Here is a 22,893-nt window from a genome sequence, read left to right as displayed (position 1 = left end):
CCTGACAGGGATAGAAAGAGAGAGCAGATTTCTCCTGTATTGGCTTCCCTTCATTGGCTTCCTGTTAAATCCAGAATTGAATTCAAAATCCTGCTCCTCACATACAAGGTCTTAATTAATCAGGCCCCATCTTATCTTAATGACCTTGTAGTACCATATCACCCTATTAGAGCACTTCACTCTCGCTCTGCAGGCCTACTTGTTGTTCCTAGAGTATTTAAAAGTAGAATGGGAGGGAGAGCCTTCAGTTTTCAGGCCCCTCTTCTGTGGAACCAGCTTCCAGTTTGGATTCGGGAGACAGACACTATCTCTACTTTTAGGATTAGGCTTAAAACTTTCCTCTTTGCTAAAGCATATAGTTAGGGCTGGACCAGGTGACCCTGAATCCTCCCTTAGTTACATTGGCTGCTGGGAGGTGTAGGCTGCTGGGAGATTTCCCTGATGCATTGAGTGTTTCTTCTTCAATCACCTTTCTCACTCAGTATGTGTTAATAGATCTCTCTGCATTGAATCACACTTCTTATTAATCTCTCTTCCACAGCATGTCTTTTGTCTTTTTCTGCATGTGTGTTTCCGTGGTTCTGCACATTGAGGAAAAAAAAGTACAATAAAACTATCTGTCATGTACAGTGGTGAATTCAAGTAAGATATCTGTTTGGTTTCTAAACCATCCCTCAGTATTTCTATTGCTATTGTTGGTTAGGCCTTTATTTAAGACTGACAAACTATTTGCAGCATAACCAAAATCTCTATAAAGCTCTGTGAAAAGAGGCTGTATGTTTGTTTGAACACTGAAAGACCACCGAGATCATACACTTTGCTATAAGGAAGAATAAATCGATTATTAAAACATTAAAACAACATTAAAACATACATGACTTATAGTCAATATCTGATGTAGTTTACATTGAAATTATTTTATTAAATTGTATTATTATATTGCATTACTGAATATTGAATATATAGTTCAGTCTCTTAATGCAGCGGTCCCCAACCTTTTTTGCGTCACGGACCGGTTTGTGCCCGACAATATTTTCACCGAACGGCCTTTAAGGTGTCGCGGATAAATACAACAAAATAAAACTAGTACCGATACCGAAAAAAAGAAGATTTATTCATAACACACGTGAAAAGACCCAGGAAAACAGAGTAAACGATAACAAAATAACGCTAAAAACCCTGAAAACCATGCATTTCACACCTGAGTCTCACTCTCGCGGCCTGGTACCAAACGACTCACGGACCGGTACCCGTCCGAGGCCCGGGGGTTGGGGACCGCTGTCTTAATGCACTTCCAAAAATGTACAATAAAGAGTCAGACAACAACACAACCTATTAAAACAAACCTACAGTCAGCATGTGGCTGTAAAAATATCAGTTAAGAGGATTAAGACTGTATGTTAAAATTATAATTTTTCTTGAGTATACACTAATTCACCTTGACAACATAATCAGTTATAGTATAGTACACCATGAGAAAGGGGAAGTATGAAAGTCAGAAATAAACAGAAACACCCAAAAGCACATGAACGTCTTCTGGAACCCAATTAAAAACAAAATACAAAAATTCACATGACGCAAACTTATTGAAATTGTTCTTTCACGCCAATTTCTTTGTGTGCAGTTCACACACACACATTCACACATTGCATCATAACAATCATCATAGATTCAGTCTGATTATAATTGCTGTGTTCACTCTCTTGGTCTGTATAATAATACAAACCATGTTTGCTGCAAATAAATTTAAACAGCGGTCTCCCCAGTTTCTCTATCAGGCAGATAAAAAAACTGTAAATAAATGAATTTGATGACCTAATAAAATTCAAGCTGTATTTTAGAACATTATTCATTTAAACATGTGACAAAAATTATGAGTAAATCCATAATTTAATGATTTTAATGGCAGTATTACACTCATGTACTCAACATCAACAAACATGTATTGTTTTTTGGGCTGATGAAAATAAATGCTGCAATGTTCATGAGTCACTGCAGGTGCCAGAGTTGGACTGAAATGAACACATGCTGCCATCAATGCAAAGGGACTGACTGGGACAATAAATGTTTACAATACAGTGACTGTTCAATTTATACAGTAAATGAAGATTATATTTAACAGCGTGATTGGATACTACAAGAGATGATGTCAGCTATCATCTCAGAAGATGTAACATTCAGTCTGAGAGGGTGGAGAAAGAGTGAACAGGTATAAAACTGTGGTGGAGATTAAACGGATAAATGAAACTAAACAAATGGGAATAAATTATGTGGTTTTGTGACGGGATGCTAGTAAAAAGTGCTAACAAAACATGACTACAATGTGCTTTTTTTTTTTTTTTTTTACTAAGCTGTCTATTATGTCTCCACAGAACTGGATCATTCCTTGAATTATCTGGTTTTTGTTGCTTGGATGATTCATGGGTCACTGGTGAGAGACTTAGCAGAAGACCAACAATGATTTACACTGGCTCATTTCTGGAGTTACCCTCTAGTGGACACTAGAGAAACTGCAGTCTGAGGCAGTCTGTCATTTATATTGTTGTGGAAGTTTTAAATGAACGGCAAACCGTCAATGAACCTTTTTTGAAGTGGTTTAATCCCATTCAGAGAGAGCAGCTGAGTCAGATGCCCATGCCACTTTCTGTGAAGTGAAGTGTGAAGTGCCGCTGTTTGCTCATGTCTTAGATACGAGCTGACAAAACACAGGGACAAGACAATATTTTACAGCAAATCACGTGGGTCTATACTTTCAGCTCATCCTTGAAACCTTCCCTACATAGTGTTGTCACACTTTGTTTGTAAGGTGCAGTACCAACAACGGGCAATATTTTATTTCAAACCAACATGAAAACAAACGTTTAAAGAGACACTACGAACACATTTACATCTAGGTTAATCGTTTCTGTAGCTTGCGCCTCGCAGTGAATCCTTTACATTTATCTTCATGTAGTCTTCTCTTTATTGTCCACTTGGATATCAGTACACCTCCTGAAGAGTGTTGTTCACTTGGTTCGCCCTTGAAAAGAGGTTTCTCTGCACCATGGAAATTATTCTGTGATTAGACCTACTGTGAGGTCTTTTTCTCTTATTAAGTTCACCAGTGCTCAGGTTCCTCAGGATGTACCTAACTGTAGATTTTGCTCCTCCTGATACTGTAGCATTTTTCGGATGGATTTTTTCACAGCTTAAGGATGACTTATTTCACCTGCATGGAGATATGTCTATGTCTATTATATAACTATGACTGGAATATGTTTAAGTGAACAGGTTAAAAAACAAAAAAACAACTTGTGTCCGTGTCAAAACCTATATCCACCTAAGTGTATATCGTTAGGGTTTCATAATAAGGGGTAAATCTGCATAAAAATCATTGTTTGAAATAAAAGTCCAGAATGTATTCTGCTATAAAGTTCTGGTTTACATTTGTATCTCTGTTTGATGTACTCACAGTCTCATACTTGCAAATCTTAGCTTCAGTTTAAAACAAGTTAATTCACTGATAAGTGCAAGCACCTTCATCATATACAATGAACCCTGTGGAGCAGGGAAATTATTTTACTGCTATTGTTAAATAATTGTCATCATTACCATTGCATTAATAATATAATCTGGAGTTTATATTGCATTCAGGGGTTAAACAGTGTCTCTTTCAGAAAGACTGAGTTGCAGGCTGACAGGAAGTTGTAACAGATAGCTTTAAGAAGGCTTTAAGGTTTTATGCACACAGGTATTAAATTAACTTTGTATTCCAGGTGCAGTTATAACTATTTTATACATATTGCATATCTGTGCTTATTTGAGTTGATGTTCAGGTTCTTTAAAGGTCTTAAGCTTCATCTAGTGAGAGTGTCTAGATGATCCATGCTGAGGGAAAACTAGAACATAGAAGGAATTGCAATACATGCTTACAAAACACTTATATATCAGATCATTTTATATTAAGCTTTTAAGTAGAGGTTCTTGGTTAAAACATTTATTTAGTAGAAGACATACACATAGTCTCAGTGAGCTTCTGGTCTAGTGAAAGGTCAGAAGTGCAACAGGTGAATTGAGAAAGAGCATTTGAGGACGAGACACAGACAGTTAAGAGGTGACACAAAGAGCATGTGAGGTCAACACATACACACACATTAGTCAGACTTATTTAGAGGAGAGATTAGTTATGTCTAGACAAAAAAGAGGAACAATTCACTTTAAGATAAGAACGGAAAGTACCAGCCGTAAAAATAGAAGATGATGTTCTAGGTGAAAAGTCATTCTGGTGTTGATCTGATCTATGTATAAAATGTATCTGTGACGCATGAAGGGGCGTCAGTAAATCAAACCCTGATGCTATAAAATATCTGTTCATGCTTTGATTAAGTCGAGGACTACTGGCTGTCTGCGTACAGAGTGTCTTCCCACACGTGTGTTCATTAAAATCATTGTTTGACCAAAGAGCTTCTGGACCAAGAGTGGTTTGTACTCTCCCTCCTCAATTTTGAACCTTAACAACCCATTAGCAGTGCAATTTTTTTTTCCAGTGTTCAGACAGTAGTGTCACTCTGGGTTTAGCGAAGCATTAGCTTGTTTTTTCCCTTCAGTGAGTGTGAACTGAAACACTGATGCGTGACAACAACAGGAGTGTCTCTGCTTCTTTGAATGCTATTTTTAAATGCTAAATATTGTTTCAGCAGCAGAAATGAGCCGCACAGGAAGAGACTGTTGTTCACAATCTGCAAGACGTTATGAAGGTCAGAGCCTTCTGCATCAAGCTCAGTGAGTATTTTTTTTATTCCCGCATTAAATCTAAAATATAAGGAATCTGTTTAAGATAGTATCATTGTTAAACTACTGTGTTGTTTAAAAGTTTCATGTTGAGGAACCATAACAAACTGCCAAACAGCAAATACATTTATCAGTAGGTTTACAAGTTTAGCCCTTTTTGTCTTTTCAGTAATGAGTGTGATGATCCCATTTTGTGCACATGATCAGAGAGTTGGTAAGTACTGGCTAGTTAAACTGACATTAACATTTATCAGTTATATCAGTTTGAGATATTTTATTTTACCCTGTGCTCCCACATTTCAGTTATTGAAAAATAAAACTAATGTGAACCTTTTATTTTGTCTCAGATGCAGTTTTTCTTCGTGTTGTTCCAAACAGATCACAGTTCTTTGAATATGAGTCAGTAACTTTTTACTGTGAGGGCGTCTCTCATTATAATATTGTACATAAGCTGAGAGGGAAAATGAAATTATGCAGCTACACTAATGAGAAAACAGCAGCAGCATCGTCCTGCTTTATAAAAAATGTTTATACAGACGACAGTGGAGAGTTCATATGTGAGACTGGAGGAGGGGAGAAAAGCAACATTATCAACATCACTGTTACTGGTAAGTTTCCATTTAGTAAGCAATATGCTGTAATAATCAAACACATCATTGAATAGATTTATACATGTTGGTTTTCAGCTGGTCCTGTGATCCTGGAGAGTCCTGCTGTTCCTGTGATGGAGGGAGAAGCTGTGACTCTGAGCTGCAGGAACAAGACAACTTCCTCCAACTTCACAGCTGATTTCTACAAAGATGGAATCCTCATCAGGAAGAGCTCCACAGGATACATGACCATCGGCAGAGTTTTAAATTCTCATGAAGGACGTTACAAATGCAGCATTTCAGGAGCTGGAGAGTCACCAGTGAGCTGGCTGAATGTCACAGGTGAGACACTGAGGAAGTCAACACTTTCCCCCCTTTTTTAATGCCAGGAGTATTAAAGCTGCATCACTAAACACACTCTTTCATTGCAAAATAATTCACTGTATTTTTCTCATTCACACAATTTTCTTTTCACATCAGACACCAAAAACCACCAAAAACACCCCAATTCTGTCATGGATAGTAAACATCAAACAGGCTAACAATATGATTACATCCCCCTCTGACTTGTGGATTATGAAAATATATAAAATAACCAGAGTTAATATCGTAAAGAGAAGGAAAAGCTAAAAAATAAAAAAGAAAGAAAGAAAGATCTAGAAACAACATTTTTATTCAAGTCGATAAACATATTTCTTTAGTTGGCCAATTGTTGAGCATTTTAACAGTTTGACAGTCTGTGGGGGCAATAGAGGAACTGCAGGTTCTGGCAATTGTTGAGGCCTTTGCCTGTATGAAATGTAGATATTAATGAATTAAGTAATTAACCAAGGTGAACACATCTAATTAATTTTCATCTATGCTGGCAATCACACAGAAACTGAGACAGACCCCTCCTCAGAGCCTGGATATCATATTTACCTCATCTTACGGATCGTGTTCACCATCATTATGGTGGCTCTTCTACTGCTGCTCGTGGGACTTCTTCACTGTGGGAAAATCAGAGCAACTAATTGTTAACCCAGATGTAAATGTAACTGTCATGATACTGGAAACTGTGCAACATGTCTGTGAAGGTTCTCAGTCATCCAGGTCATCGTAGTCTAAGGAGCTTGCAAAGAAAAGCGTCTGGACTTCTTTAAGTTGCTTGAAGACGTTTCACCTCTCATCCGAGAAGCTTCTTCAGTTCTAAGGTCAAATGGTGGAGAGTCCCAGATATAAACCTAGTGGGAGTTTCCCCCCACAGAGGGACAAAAGGACCCCCTGATGATCCTCTAAACGCCTGAGCCAAGGTGTGAAACTGGGTGTTGAACCCACAGCATATGTGTAGCACAAATAAACAATAGTTTTAAAAAATAGTCATTTTGGAAAAAATGCCTGTAAAATCCCACCATAATGCTGATAAACATCTCTGAAGGACCCACAACACTGTGGGTACTTCAGTGATGTTCAAATACATCACAAGACTGTGATGTATTTGAAGGAAAAAAACATTGTAAATATCTGCAAACACCTGCAAATTCCACCACTTTCTATTGCATGTGTGGTTGTAGGTGACCTGCAACTTAATTGCATTGAAATATTTCAATGCAATATAAGTGTTCTTTTTTTATTATAATCTATTTCTTACATATTTCCTGTTGTGGTGAGCATGATATGTGTTGTAAGTATTATTATTAAATAATCACAGACTGCAAAGCTATTCATCTCTTAAATTTCCTGTTATTTGTCTCCTGTAAAAAATCACTATCCATAGGACAGTAAACGTTTGAAAAGAAGTAAACATGTTTAAAAATGTTCACTGCAAGTAAACATTTAAGACTGCTCCGTGCTCTGAAGTATTGGTTTGCATTTGTACCTCTGTTTCATGAATTCACATCACCACAAAAAGTTGTGTTGTTATTCTTGTCTTCAGTTTAAAATGAGTGTATTCACTGGTAACCACAAAGAGCTTCATTGCAGGTGTGTAGCTATATTCAGTTTTTTTTTCATGTATTGTATGTATGTATTGCATGTATTGAGCCCTTTTAAGGACATTTCTTATCACTGCTATGCAGATGATATTCAGTTATATATGTCCTTTAAGCCTCAAGATGTTTCCAAACTACAGATTTTCCATATGTGGACTCCATTAGAGGTTGGATGACTTTCTTGAAGTCCTTGTTTGTTCTCCTAACTTTTTTTTTTTTTTTTTTTTTTTTTGCCTAGGGCTATGGAAAAACCAGTTGCTACATTTGCCAAATCTTCTATCAGGAACCTTGGTGTAACGTCTGACTCAGCTCTGACTTTGGACCTTTGTGCTAAATCTCTGGTCCACTCCTGTTTTTATCACTTGAGGAATATTGCCAAGCTGAGTTCCATTGTATCAGCTGCATTGTATTGGAAATTGTCATACACGCATTTGTCTCATCTCGTCTGGATTATTGTAATTCTTTGTTTACTTGTTTATGTAAAACCTCTTTGCAGCATCTGCAAGTTGTTCAGAACACTGCAGCAAAGCTTCTGCCCAAGTCTTCTAAGTACTCCCATGCCTTATCACTCTGACATTCAGGGCCCTGCATGGAAACAGCACCAACATATATCAGTGATCTTTTCCATCCTTACATCCCCAGCAGGATGTTAGATACATTTACATGCTATGACACATGAATGAACTTTATAGAGTTTGTGAGTTGTAATCACCCCAAAACTCTAAATAAAATCTGTACAAAATGACACTGCCAAAATGCAAAAGTGGAATTAACACCTTTTCCACCAGAGACAATAATAAATCTGTTTCTTTTCAAAGATATTCATTCTCGTTTGGAAACAGTTTTTTATTTTTGTTCTCTCCTTCCAATGTATGTTACAGAGAGCTGACCGAAGACATAATCACATCTGAGTGAGAGTGAAAACAACAAAAACTTATCATGTATTGCTTTTGTAATTAAGCAACATATTGTCAGTTGGGTTTGATACATGTATATAAATTGTTATAGCTTGTGTGTGTTCATTTAGATACAGCTGACAGGCAGACCCAAATGCTCTTAAACTTGTTCCATCTGATTGGTCTTTTTAAAAGTGTATGAATGTTGCTACAGGAAATAACTGCCACACCTTTACCATTCACTGCGGTCTTTTTGTGGTGAGCAGTGGAAAAAAAAACTCAATTTCTTTGCATGAGCATGTCTCTAACTGAAGTGTGGTCTAGTACCCAGGCATAGTAAGCGGTGTCTTGTTTCATGCTACAGCAACATCAACAGCAACATCTGTTCAGTACAGCCAAAGAAAATGACATGGCTTTCTATATTTGCTATGTCAAACTGTGAAAGCACAAGTCATAATCTGAATGTTGTTGACACTGTGAGAAAAATGTAGAAAAGGCAACAAGAGATTCTCAGCTCTTAAACCTTTCTCAAAGTTAGAGAGGGACCATAATAACAGTCATCCCTCATTCATTCAGCAATGTGGCTGCTGATCTTATCATTAAGAACAAACCTTTTCAGTCTTTGAGTTGCCACACATGATAATGGCCTGTCTCACAGTGGGCTTTGTTATGTGGCTTTCAAGAAAAACATATTATTTCAATAAGGAGAGATCACTTAGAAGAATAGAACATGATTTGTTGAAATAGAGAAATTTATGCATTTGCCAATTAGACTCTGATGACTCACGGTAGAAGGTGGTGGCATTTGTCATTCTGGATTCATGTTTTGAGTTTGACACGGAGAAGTGGTTAGCATAATAATTTGGTGTTTCATCTGCCTGTGACTAAACTACGAAGTCAGGTCAGAGATGACTTTGTCCTCTTACGCTTAGAACTCTCTTCAGATGTCTCTCACTTATGTAATATCTTAATAGTTCAGGCCAAGCGCAAAATGAAAATCTATGAATCCCACCAATGGATGTGCGTCTTCCATCACTATGATTGCTTCCAACATCTCAGCGCTGACCTGAAACTGCATGGACTAAAATTAAACTGTTTTTTCTTTCTCCAATATCCCTTGTGGGGCTCCATACTACACCATAAATGTAGTTATAATGTCTGAACCTAAACAAACCACAGAAAGGTTGACGGGGAAAATGGACATTTTTAAAAAAGGGCTTAAAGTAGGAGGTCCTGTCCTTCTACAATAACCAAACATTTTTTTTAATAAAATAAACTTTTCTAACATGTACAAAGGAATTTGCAACTTCTAAATGATGGAGAAATGTTGTAATTCTCGGTATTTGCATTTTGTTCTCTTAAAATCCTGATCATATCCAGGAGTTGATCAGTGTTTCTCACTAAACATGATTCTAACCTGAACTGCATCTGGAACGCATGTTGTTCAGCTAAAGTCCTGCTGTTCCTGTGATGAATAAGCCAGCAACATTTTAGCATGTGAGGGAACAGAAGCAACATTATGAATTTCATTGTCACTGGTACATCTGCAGAAGGAAAGCAATATTCTGAGATAAAGTTGACATGTATTTAACTCTTTCCTGCAGAAACATGATGTTTTCCTCCAACATGGCAGCTGATTTTTGTGATCGTTGCTTTGGTGCTGGTAGTGGTGATGGTGGGAATTCTTAACTGTGGAAAAATCAGAGCAACAATAACTAACTCGTCCTTACGCAAACATAAATGTCATGATATATAAAAAACAATGCAACCAGCGATGAGAGATAGACCACATCTTGCCTGTTGATATTGATGCATGTCTATTAAGAAACTCTGTGGGTAGTTTGTGAACAAACTTCACCTCCGACTTAGTTTGCACTGAAATGTTTTTTATGTTTTTCTCATCAGTACTGTAAAACAAGAAGAAGATGAACTATAAAATGGATACAAATAGAACTGAAAGCAGCATCAGGCTGTTTTTGTGTCAGGTGACCTACCACAACAGCAGCTCTGCTTCTCTGAAAACTATTTAGATTCATTTCAAATATGCCAAATAGTCAGTCTGCAGCAAGACATCATGGAGGTCAGAGAACTCTGCTTTAGACTGTGTGAGTATTGTCTCAGTTTATACATTAAAACTAAACTATTAACTTTAACAAAGTCTCATAAAGCTGTTAAAATGTGATGTGAACCTTTTCGTGAGACTTCGTGAGAGAAGTAACAATAAATAACATTTTAGCAAAAAGAGTCATCAAAGATGAAAAGTCACACATTTTATTATCTATTGTGTTTTCTTTTGTCTCAGTGACTCAGTGAAAGTGACTGTCATCATCCTCCTGTGTACACATGATCAGAAAGTTTGTGAGTACCATCTGTTTGCTTATTACTAGGGATGGGTATCGTTTAGGTTTTTTCCGATACCGGTGCCAAATCGGTACTTTTGAAACGGTGCCGGTGCTCAAACCGGTGCTTAAAGAATGGAGAACACAAAATTGGTACAAAAACCTCTCATGTTCAGCTGTTTTTTGTAAAAAGATAACAATGTTAGCCTTTTCTGCAGCTATGGGGCATATATGGTATCACTCTTGGCTGGAAGCAGTGCTTAAACAATGGAAAAAACACAAACTTTGTCCAAAAACCTCTCATGTTCAGCTGTTTTCCACTTTTTCTTTGGTCATTTTAGCCTTTTTGGCCAGGGTGAAGGGAGTATCTGCCATCAAACAAGAAGACAGCTGCATGTAGCTATGATGATGTTTGCTAGTTCACTTTACATGCATTAATGTAATAACGTGGTTAGCCTACTCAACGTAAATTACACACGAACAACATTAAGCTACTCACGCAGAGAAGAACGGCTGCTGCTGCCATCATCATCCTCATCATTTCTGCTACACTGGCAGGGCTACGGGCCAGGACTCTCCTCTTCGTGTTTTTGGGGGATGTTGCATAACAGGCAACTCACCCACAGTAGATTTGCTCGGTGTTACGTCTCGCAGCAAGCTATCAAATACGGTGCATTTCTCGGCTTTTAAAAAAACAAACGCTATGCGTCGCCAGGTGTTTCATCGGATTTGAGGTGTTACCTCCTTTGACAGTATCACAGTATCAGCTTAAAGCACTTGTTGCAGGCTGCTGAGTTTGCATATTTTGCTGTGAAGTACAGCCAGACTTTTGACCGCTTCGCCTTGGTCATTTTTAATCCGTAGCTCTGCTCTAAAAGAACGTACGTACCTGGCCCCGCCTACTATCCTCGGAAACGTAAAATGATTGGCTAGAAGTGTATCACAGCTCAGGAAAAAAAAGCACCGAAATAAAGCACCGAAATGTGCGCTGCTTTTTGGTCTGGTTACTACCGTTTATGTCAGAACCGGTGCCATCATGGCACCGGACACCGGTACCCATCCCTACTTATTACTATAAGCTTTATTTATCATTTTGTGTTTGAAAGGGGTAATCATCACAAAACTTGTGATGCACATTTTATTGGCTATCATGGCTATTTTACTGTGAGGAGATCTCTCGTGGACACGTGTTATATAAGATGAAAGAGGAAGTAGAGCAATGCAACACAACCAGTAAGAAAACAACAGCAACAACAACAGGTTCACAGTGCACCATTCATTATCTTTATGCAAGTGACAGTGGAGAATATCTGTGTGTTACAGCAGGAGGGAATAGAAGCAACACTATCTACATCACTGTCACTGGTATGAGTGAATGAAGGCTGTAATATTTCATCAAAAACAAAAACAAGTTCAACATTTAAAATTTTAAGTCACTTGTTGTGTAGATGGTTCTGTGATCCTGGAGAGTCCTGCTGTTCCTGTGATGGAGGGAGAAGCTGTGACTCTTCGCTGCATGAACAAGATGACTTTATCCAACTTCACAGCTGATTTCTTCAAAAATGGGCATCACATAGGGAGCAGCTCAACAGGAAACTTGGCCATCCACGAAGTTTATAAGACAGATGAAGGATTTTACAAGTGCAACATTTCAGGAGGCGGTGAATCCCTAGTGAGCTGGCTGGCTGTCTCTCTGCCATATCTCACTTTTTTTCTTCTGTTTTCGAGTGGATTTTGGTCAATCACTGCTGATTCATGCATCAATCATAAACACGTTTATATTTTCTATTTTTTCGCACTCCTGTTTGTGTGATTAAATACAGTGATTCACTGCACTGCACTAGTCACATATTTTTTCTGAAAAAACTCAAAGCAAATCCACCATAATAACAACTGTGGCAGAGTGCAGGGGGTGACTATTAGGCTACGTTCACACTGCAAGTCTTAATGCTCAATTCCGATTTTTGATCAAATTCAATTTTTTTTGTCTGCTTGTTCACACTATAAATAAAATGTGACAGCAAACGCGCTCTAGTGTGAATCCTCAAAGTGGCCAGCATGCGCAAAAGCAGACGTCACACACAACGCGCTCTGTTCAGACCCAGACCAAACAGTATTGTTTGACTGATGGCCCTTAATATAAAGACTTGTTTTGGACTTTACGTTTCCCAATTTTGCTTTAAGTTGTTTTGTTATTTACATATGGCCTAATAATTATCCTTATTGCGGTTTTAGAGAGGAGCGGTGCTTCAAAGGATAGTTGCAGATTTCTGTCAGAATCTGCAGATTATACAGCACAAATAAAATGTTCACGTTTCTCCAACGTTGTGTTCCCAACAGTTTTACTGACATCTACACGGGATGGACAAGGAAGCTTTCGCGATGTCTTCTCGGGCGCTGATAATTGGCGTCTGTTTTGTGTCAGTGACGTAAAAGACGGATTTAATGAGACATGACCATTCAAACAGCAGTCGCTTTCTAAAACATCGGATATGTATCGGATTCAGTACCACATACGAAAGTGACCCAGATCGGATATGAAAATATCGGATTTGTGCCATTCACACTGTCATACCATGATCGGATATGGGTGGCATAGGGTCAAAAAAAAAATCGGATTTGATGCGCTTTCGCCTGCAGTGTGAACGTAGCCTTAGCGATGGGATTTCCCGCTCTTTTTAGAGAACTGGCTCTTCAAGTTGTTTTCTTGCTTTAATTAATTTATTATTAACAACAATATAAGATTATGCACAAAAGGAATTACTAATGTAAAAAACGCATGGTTTTATTTATATATGTGTTAAGAGAATTTTTATTTTAGTTAAATCATTAAAGTATAATCAAGTAGAAACAAGTATGCCTTATAATCAAGTGTTTATATATTTTCACACGGTAAAGCTTACTGTTGAAAAGAACACAATGTATTCCTTGCTTAAGTGTGTGAGATGTTTGACAGAGACAGGATATATACATGCATTCTTTACTTCAGTGTCTGCGATGTCAGATAAGCATGAATACTGCTGTGTCGTTGTTTTTCAGTTTGTGTGCAGAAGTTAGATAGCTAAGACAATGCCTGAGCTCTCCCCTCTTCAGTTGAAAGAGGAAGTATTATGTAACCCATTTTGCCTTATAAATAAAGCGAGTAAACGGTGCTCGGTGTGTTAGTCTGCTCAGAGACTCTCACCCGTGCGCACGTCTTTGAAACTCTGAGTCGGTCTGCCAGTGTCTCATTTCTCTCTTACTGTGTTTGAACAAATTGTCAACCCTTGACATTTAATTGGTCCTTCGTAGCCGGAGAACTGACTGTTATTTTAACGTCTAGTTTTCCACAGACGGTCTCCATCGGATCCTGACGTCGTGACGCCTGCGCTGGAAGAAATCTGATCAGTAAAACGAAAAACCCGGGAACGTGAATTCGATCTCCGGTCAGCGTTCGGCCTTCACGGCTCCAGGACCCGATGAGCACCGGATCTTAAAACGCAGCGCCACAGTAGAGGTGAATATGACACGCATTCCACCAAGCGCTAAAATACGTTGATATTGAGATTTTCCTTTAAGTAGTGTGTAAACCTAGGTACGCCGACAGATCTCAGTGTCCATGCGGGACTAAGAAGACGACAGGCAAGAGCGAAATTCTAGAAAAATCGCTATTAAAAGTTCCGGTCGCTCTGGGAGTGGCTGCAACGGAACAGGTTTCCGGTCACTCAAGAAGAGTGGCTGAAGGTGAAGGTGTTACACAAATAAATAGGCCTACGGAAAATCTCAATAAAAATCATAGAAACGCGCTTTGTTTGTGAGGAGTGAGTTGTTTTTACGACCCAATACGCGGTCGAACCACTTCTCAAACTGTTTTCCTGTGTACACTCACGTATTGGTAAAGGTGGAAAAAAGGGTTGTGCTTCATCACGTAAAATTGATAACCGCTCTCTCAATTAGTGGGAGAGTAGAAGGCTGTTATCGAAAACCCATTCTCACTTTTTCATGCCAAAGAAGGTGTCACAGTTCTGACGTAATTAGTTCAAAATGGGTAACTCTAAAACTAAAGTAAAATTAACAGCAGATGAAGGATGGTTGGAAAAAAACTGTCCAAATGCAGGAAGAGTCAGTGCAAATAGGTGGAGAAATCCACATAAAATTTATTGCCCAGCCTGGCAAGGCAAATGCAATCAAGAATCAATAACTGCTTTAAAGGCTGCTTTACAAAAAGAATTAATTGAGGAAAAGAGCCAAAAGAAAAAAGCAAAACGCTTAGCAGAATGGCACCTTTTCAAGGCGTGGATGGTAGAAAACGATAAACGCATTGCTAAACGTGCCCAAAAGCAGGAAACTAAAGATAAACAGAAAACTGCAGGAGAAGAAAAACCGTACCCCCCTCCTTATGCTCTTCAGCCTGCACAGCCTGCAGCAGCTGCACCTAACCCTACGTCAGCACTTCCTGTAAGCTCTCCTCACAAACCTTTTGTTTCAAATCCTTATATGGAGGCCAGACAACAACTTGATCTTATGACTAAGCATGGTCATTCCAAAAAAACAGAAATTGTAGGTCAGTTTCCAATGGTAGCCTTATCTAACCCCAGGTACGGTCAACCCACTGGTCCCCCAGACGCCCAAGGAGTCATACCAGTAGACGGTGAGCCTTTAATTTATGCATTCCGACCCTGGTCTCATAAAGACAGAGAGAATGTACTAAAAGATGTGCCACCCCTTAAAGAAGGCTTCCGGCCGTGGCGAGATGCAGTGGAATTGATCCGTCAGGGGTGGGGTTTAAATGGTCATGAGATGCATCAAGTTTTTCAAGATTTATTAGGTTTAAGTCTTCCTAGAGCTAGAGGTCAATTTACAGGAAATGATTTAAACGGTGACGTGTTGGGGCCAGACACTCCCCAATTAATACAGGAGCTTAATAACTTGTATGGCAGAATAGAAGTTATTTTAGCCCCAAGGCCAGATTATGGAAAGATAGGAGAGTGCAAACAAAAGGAAGGAGAGACAGCATCAGACTATTTGGATCGCCTACGCCCAGTTTTTAGACAAAACTCAGGGCTAAATTATGATGCCGATCCACTGTCTGCTTTTCAACAACAATTAAAAAATGCCTTCCTAAATGGTCTACTGCCTAAGATAAAAGCACATGTAGACAAACACTGGGTCACTCAAAATACAGGAACCTTGCCTGAAGCCCTACAATATGCTGAGCATGCAGTCAAAATTCAAAAACAAAAAGAAAAAACAGAAGGAGTTTTCATGATTGATCCAGAGACAGGCTTTATAGCCTTCTCAGGACAGCAACACACGGCAGGTTTTAAGCAAAGTAGGGGAAAGCAAAAAGCAGGACAAAGAAGAGATAGAAGAGATATGAGATGTTATAACTGTGGTAAAATCGGGCACTTTGCTCGAAACTGTAGAAATGTAAGCCAAGAACAGGAAGGTGGAGATGACAGGCGCAGACGCCGTGATGAATGACTAGCACAAGAAAAGGGAAGTGAAACAAGTGAAGGGGAAGTTTACAACATTGAACAACTGCTGCTAGGCTCAGAAGCAAAGCCCACCGTTATAGTGCACGTTAACGGGGTCCCAATAAAATTCCTTTGCGACACAGGTGCTTGTAAAACTGTCCTAACAGTAGAAGTCCCAAATTTAACCTCTTCAAAAGATACCTTAATCGTGAAATCAGCCTCAGGACATGTGACAAAACAGCATCTAACCGACCCCCTTTTTATGTCACATAGAGATAGTGGCCGTGCCTGCAAAAATCAGTGCATCTATGATCCATCTTGTCCACTAAATTTGTTAGGAAGAGATGCTTTAACAAAATTAAAAATAGGAGTTTTTCCTGAAGAAAGTGGCATGAAAGCCAGACTCCTACTCTCTGAAAGTCAGAGCCAAACTGAAGACATTTTTGTTTGTGAAGGTTTAGGTGAGCCAAATTATTACTGGGCCTTAGATTTACCAAAACTTGAACCATTAGAGGCCAAAGCTAATATGTACTTACCTGAGCACTCACATAGACAGGACCCAGCAAAATATCACAACACCTTGTGGTATAAATATGTCCCAGGTCCAGACAAAATTTATGATCAACAAGTGCACAGACTAGGACCGCAAAAACTAGTCCTACAACACCTGTATGTGACACAGAGTGGTAATGCAGTATGCTCAGTGTTACAGACAGATGCAGTGCAGCGCTTAAATAAGATATGCAACCCTCATGTATCTGTTGCACGCAACGACCAAACGCCTTGGTCTGAGTTAGGCACAGTGCTGAGAAATGTAGAAATGGACAGATATGACAAAATAGAGTGTGAGGACTGGCAAAAAGGCCGTAGAACTGGGTGCATGAGGCTAACGCTGTGTTGGCCGGTGACAGCCACACCAGCCACACATTTAGCCACAACAGAGCAAGATGAATGACAAGTATTAACAATTGAAGCACATCCAGAACTAGAGAAGCTGCCACAAACATTATGGTCTCAAGGACCCACGGATGTAGGCCTAATAAAAGGAGCAGATCCAGTAGTGGTGAAAACTACAACCTCATATAGGCCTGTAAAACCACAATATCCCTTGAGTGCAGAGGCAAAAGAAGGTATCAGACCAGTCATAGCAGAGATGCAAAAAGCAGGTATTCTCGTGAAAACTAATGAAGCCACGTGTAATACACCAATTTTTCCAGTAAAAAAGGCTAATACAGGAAAATATCGCTTAGTTCATGATCTAAGAGCAATAAATGAGGTAACAGAGCAAATACCTCCAGTGGTTGCAAATCCACACACAATTCTAAATCAAGTAACACCAAAAGAACGGTGGTTCTCTGTAATAGACTTGTCCAATGCCTTCTTCTCCGTACCTCTGCACCCTGACTCACAGAAGTTATTCGGATTCACCTTTGACAATCAAAAGTATACTTATACAAGGTTGCCTCAGGGATTCCAGAATAGCCCAACTCTGTATGCAGAGGCTTTGAGAAAATCAATGTCATCTTGTACGCTCCCTGCCCCAGGGCAGTTCTTGTTGTATGTAGATGATATATTGATCACAGGCCATACAAAAGATGAGTGCAAAGAAAACACATTAACAGTTTTGCAACATCTCGCAGAGCAAGGCCATAAAGTGTCACAGCATAAACTGCAATTGTGGAGCCAGGAAGTAACATACCTTGGCCACAAATTGACAGGACAAGGCAGGCAGCTGTTAGAGAGCAGAAAGATAGCAGTCCAAAATGCCCCAAAACCAGTAACTAAACAACAAATGATGAGTTTTTTAGGACTGTGCAATTTCTGTAGATGCTGGATTCCAGAATACGCATTACTAGCTCAACCACTACAGAACCTCATTTATGGTAAAGATCTAGCATTAAAAGACAAAGTACAATGGACTCCAGAAGCAGAAAAAGCTTTCGTTGATTTGAAAATAGCACTGCAGACATGTACCGTCTTAGCATTACCAGACTATGGAAAACCTTTCGTTCTCCATGTTGATGGTGCAGGAGGGTATATGAAAGCAGTCTTAACTCAAGCTTTTGGAGAAAAACAACGTCCATTAGCTTTCTACTCATGCAAACTTGACTCTGTAGCTGCTGGATTACCTACCTGTGTTCAGGCATGCGCAGCAGCAGCAGAGGCAGTTAAAAAATGTGCAGACATTGTTCTAGGACATAAATTGATCATCAAAGTCCCACATGCAGTGACCTCTATTTTGCTCCAAGCGAACCTCTCTTTCCTCACGCATGCAAGACAACTTTCTTATGTGGGGATTCTACTTACACAATCACACATAAAAATAGAGAAGTGTGGCCAGCTAAACCCAAGTACACTTTTGCCGACTTCTCTGGACGGAGAACAACACTGTTGCATTCAAAAATTAGAGGAAGATACAAAACCTCGCACTGATATATACAGCTCCCCCCAGAGCAGTTTCAGTAATGTTTTTGTGGACGGCTCAGCGTCAAAAGACATTCACGGTAGAAATTGTGTGGGTTATGCGGTCACAACTGTTGATAAAGTGATAGAAGCAAAAGCTCTCAGCTCCTCAAACTCTGCTCAAAGCGCAGAACTAACCGCAGTCATCAGAGCATGTACTTTATATAAGGGTCAAAGTGTTAATGTTTACACAGACAGTCAATATGTCTATTCAGCAGTTCATCATTTCGCTAAAATATGGCATAACAGAGGAATGACAACTTCCTCAGGCAACACAGTTCAACATGCAAACCTTCTAAAAAAGCTATTAGAAGTAATAACGTTGCCAAAAGAATTAGCACTATGCAAATGTGCAGCTCATCAAAAGGATGACACAGAAATTACGAGAGGAAATAACTTTGCTGACAAAGCAGCAAAAGCAGCTGCAGAAAAACAAATTGATGTTTTAACAACAGAAATCATAGATCTAATACCTTTAGAAATACTAGCAGATGCACAGAAAACAGCATCGCTGAGTGAACAAAAATCTTGGGTGAAAGATGGAGCAGAATTAAAAGACAACCTCATGATGTGTAATGGCAAACCAGTGCTTCCAAAATCTTTGCATAGAACTGCTGCTTTAGTGACACATGGGAAAACTCATGTGTCATCAGGAGGGATGATTAATATTCTTAATAAACAATTCTATACAAAAAATTTTGAAAGTTCAGCACAAGAGTTTATCAGAACATGTATGATTTGCCAAAGACACAACGCACAGGGAAATCTACGTCCAAAGCGAGGGCATTTCCCTATACCACCGCATCCATTTCACACTGTCCACATGGATTTCATAGAATTAAATGAATCACAATCCTCCAAATATGCACTTGTGATAATTGATGTATTTTCCAAGTGGCCAGAAATATACCCAGTGAAAAAAGCAGATGCAATATCAGTAGCAAAATGTCTATGTAATCATTTTATTCCAACGTACGGTATTCCATCTCTGATAAGATCAGACAATGGCACACATTTTGTAAATGAAGTAATAAGTAAAGTTTCTGAAGCTTTAGGCTTCAGCATAAAACATCACTGTTCTTATCATCCACAAAGTGCAGGATTAGTCGAGAGAACTAACGGCACAATTAAACAAAGGTTGAGGAAATGTATGGAAGAGACTAAAAAACCTTGGCCTGAATGTCTAAGCTTGGTTAAATTATGGATGAGAATAACTCAAGGAACAGGTGGTCTAACGCCATTTGAAATCGTACATGGCAGACATTTTCCACTCCCCATAATGAGTGAGCCAATTAATAAATCTATTGCAGAAACAACAATGGCAGAATGGATGACAAAACTATTTGAGAATAAAGAAGTGAGATTAAGCAATCAACTGCCGAGTGACTTTTCTTCAGTTTCTTGCAGGTTGAACCCCGGTGATTGGATTCTGATTAAAGTCCTCCAGCGGAAAAACTGGAGTGCTCCAAAGTGGGAAGGTCCCTTCCAGGTGCTACTTACCACACCCACAGCGTGTAAGATAGCCGAACGAGTTTCGTGGATTCATCAATCCCACGTGAAGAAAGTGTTTGCACCACAATAAGACGCCGGTTCCCCTGACTCTTACGTGAACCCCTGCTGGAGGACAGGGCTGAACGGGTTTCCCGCCCTGTGCTTCCTCGGCAGTGCTACTCACGTGGGAGCTCGGGTGTGCCTGGTCGCCCTGAAGATCAGACTGACCTATCCCACCGAAGAGCAGAACCAATAATAACACCAGGGACGCCTGAATAAAATCTCAACAAGATGACTGAGGAAAACAACCTGATAAATCCAGAAGAAGAACCAGCTTCAGAATCAATGCTAGCACCAGTTCCAGCCCCAAAGCTGTTGTGCTTGGGCGCTTGTGACATCAAACGAAAACTACTCATGTGCTACATATTCTGTCTAATGGCTATCCTCCTGATGACGACACTCTTTTGGTTGATGCCCAGTGGAACCCACAAGACAGTACCAATTATTCTCCGACCTAAGAGGTGGACCCACGACAACTCGCACCTGAAGGAGATAGACAAAGAACACAACCACCCGTGGCTGAACAATGCATGGTACCGGTATGTCCATGACAGAGTGCACAGAGAAGACAATGCCGCAAACTGCTATGTCTGCTCACATATGCCCACGACAGCACTCCATGCCACAGTGTATGGAAAACCCCCAACCAAGGCTGAAGCACTCTGCATATATGACAAAGCCATTACCGGGACCTGCTCAACACCAGGAAAACCTGTGATGGTGATAGGTGGATCCATAAAGGACCAAAACAGCAACACATGCCACAACACTACACAATATATAGTCCCACAGAGTGTAAAGTCTTTAATCTACAACATAACAAACTGCACCCACCAGTACCCAAATATAAACTACACCTGCAATGAAGCCTACTGGGTGCATATAAACGTCAGCCATAGAAAACTGAAATCATTCTCAGTTGTTTTGCCACCTGACATACAACACCCAGTGTGCTTTAACTTCACAGGAGCAACCGGACAAACAGGTACGCCCCAGGGTCTGAAGAAATTAGGACAAAACCGAAACTGCTCCATGATCCTGGCGGCACCAGATTGGGATGGCATCGGCTCATCGACAGGTACATACTGGGTACAGGGCGCAGCTTGGGCGTGTGGCCTGAAAGTCTATTTCATGCTGCCACCAAACAGCACCGGACTCTGTGCCCCTGTTCTGGTATCTGACCACACCTTTAAGATGTCAGTGAACAGCAACACCAGAGCTAAACGTAACACAGGCCTCAAGCCCCATGATCCATATCTTGGTTCTGATGTACCAGATGACTTCAAACTCTGGACCAAGAGCCAGAAGGTAATACACGCTTTGTTTCCATGGATAGGAGTAGGGAAACACGCACTACGGATAGAAACCCTGGACTATCGTTTTGGATTATTTTTAAATGCTTCAACCCGCATTAATCAAGGACAGAATGAAGAAATTGATGCAATTCGCATCACTGTCATGCAGCACCGAGTGGCTTTAGACATCATTCTCGCAGAGAAAGGTGGTCTCTGCGTATTGTTTAACACTACATGTTGTACCTACATACCTGATAACATCCATTCATTAAACATGACAAATGCTTTGAATGTTTTGAAACAACTGAGAGACGCTCAGCAGCAGGACTACGTTACCGATACTCAAGGTTGGTGGGACTGGCTGCTGAGCGGCTCTTGGAAATCTCTACTGATTAAAGGCCTGTTGGCCCTTTTCAGTGTGATGTTACTATTTTGCCTTTTCATTGCTTGTATTATCCCATGTCTGAGAAGCATAATGACAAACATGTTCAAGCGTATGTTAGGAAACCATGTCTTGGCTCAGTCAGTTATGGAGGATCCCTATCGTCAGTATGATATGCTGAGTGTGGGAGAGAGAGAAGAAAATCTCTACGACAATCTTGACAAGCTTGTTGTTTAATTATTTCACTGAATGACGTGCAAGTTGAAAATGTGACTAACAAGTGACTATGCATTGAGTAAAACATGTGAAATATATTAACATCAGGAGGGAATGTTAAGAGAATTTTTATTTTAGTTAAATCATTAAAGTATAATCAAGTAGAAACAAGTATGCCTTATAATCAAGTGTTTATATATTTTCACACGGTAAAGCTTACTGTTGAAAAGAACACAATGTATTCCTTGCTTAAGTGTGTGAGATGTTTGACAGAGACAGGATATATACATGCATTCTTTACTTCAGTGTCTGCGATGTCAGATAAGCATGAATACTGCTGTGTCGTTGTTTTTCAGTTTGTGTGCAGAAGTTAGATAGCTAAGACAATGCCTGAGCTCTCCCCTCTTCAGTTGAAAGAGGAAGTATTATGTAACCCATTTTGCCTTATAAATAAAGCGAGTAAACGGTGCTCGGTGTGTTAGTCTGCTCAGAGACTCTCACCCGTGCGCACGTCTTTGAAACTCTGAGTCGGTCTGCCAGTGTCTCATTTCTCTCTTACTGTGTTTGAACAAATTGTCAACCCTTGACAATATGTTTATATATAAATATATGCGGTGGCCCCTAGAGACAAAGCACATAACAGTCCAAAAACTGTCAGCTGCGAAAAGCTAAGGGAGAAATAACTACAATTAGTTGGGGTGTATGTATACTTTTGACTCTGTGTGAATTAGAAAATATTAAAAAAATATTTTTAAACTTCTGTGCCCACTAACTGTTCTTAAAAGTCTTTAATGATGTATGTTGTATAACCATTTCACTCTGGAAAAAGAAGTGTGTGCTCTTTATTAAAAATTGTGTATGTTTGTGTCCTGTTTGTTTGTATATGTGTCTTTCTGGCTGCTGTTACAACCAAATTTCCCCTTATGGGACGATTAAAGGATTATTTTATTCTATGCTATTTATTT

The 22,893-nt window shown here is 39.6% G+C and overlaps 2 protein-coding genes across 2 annotated transcripts; both read left to right on the top strand.

The window, feature by feature from the left end:
* Nucleotides 1–4,730: 4,730 nt before the first annotated feature.
* LOC146579060 (high affinity immunoglobulin gamma Fc receptor I-like) lies at nucleotides 4,731–14,103 on the top strand. Its single transcript, XM_085267894.1, has 6 exons — nucleotides 4,731–4,761; nucleotides 4,940–4,984; nucleotides 5,118–5,378; nucleotides 5,457–5,702; nucleotides 12,014–12,252; nucleotides 13,996–14,103. Exons 1-6 carry the CDS (start codon nucleotides 4,731–4,733, stop codon nucleotides 14,101–14,103), a joined length of 930 nt encoding a protein of 309 aa, XP_085124020.1.
* Nucleotides 13,533–22,193, top strand: LOC146579059 (uncharacterized). The gene is made up of 2 exons (XM_085260717.1): nucleotides 13,533–14,061; nucleotides 19,882–22,193. Exon 2 carries the CDS (start codon nucleotides 20,267–20,269, stop codon nucleotides 21,947–21,949), a length of 1,683 nt encoding a protein of 560 aa, XP_085116843.1. The 5' UTR covers nucleotides 13,533–14,061; nucleotides 19,882–20,266; the 3' UTR covers nucleotides 21,950–22,193.
* The last annotated feature ends 700 nt before the right edge of the window (nucleotides 22,194–22,893 follow it).

The sequence above is a fragment of the Mchenga conophoros genome, linkage group LG3, assembly GCF_057382185.1.
Source record: "Mchenga conophoros isolate Kocher_MC1m ecotype Shallow Benthic linkage group LG3, M_conophoros_male_GT1.1, whole genome shotgun sequence".
NCBI lineage: Eukaryota > Metazoa > Chordata > Actinopteri > Cichliformes > Cichlidae > Mchenga > Mchenga conophoros.
This window is presented reverse-complemented; position numbering and strand designations above follow the sequence as displayed.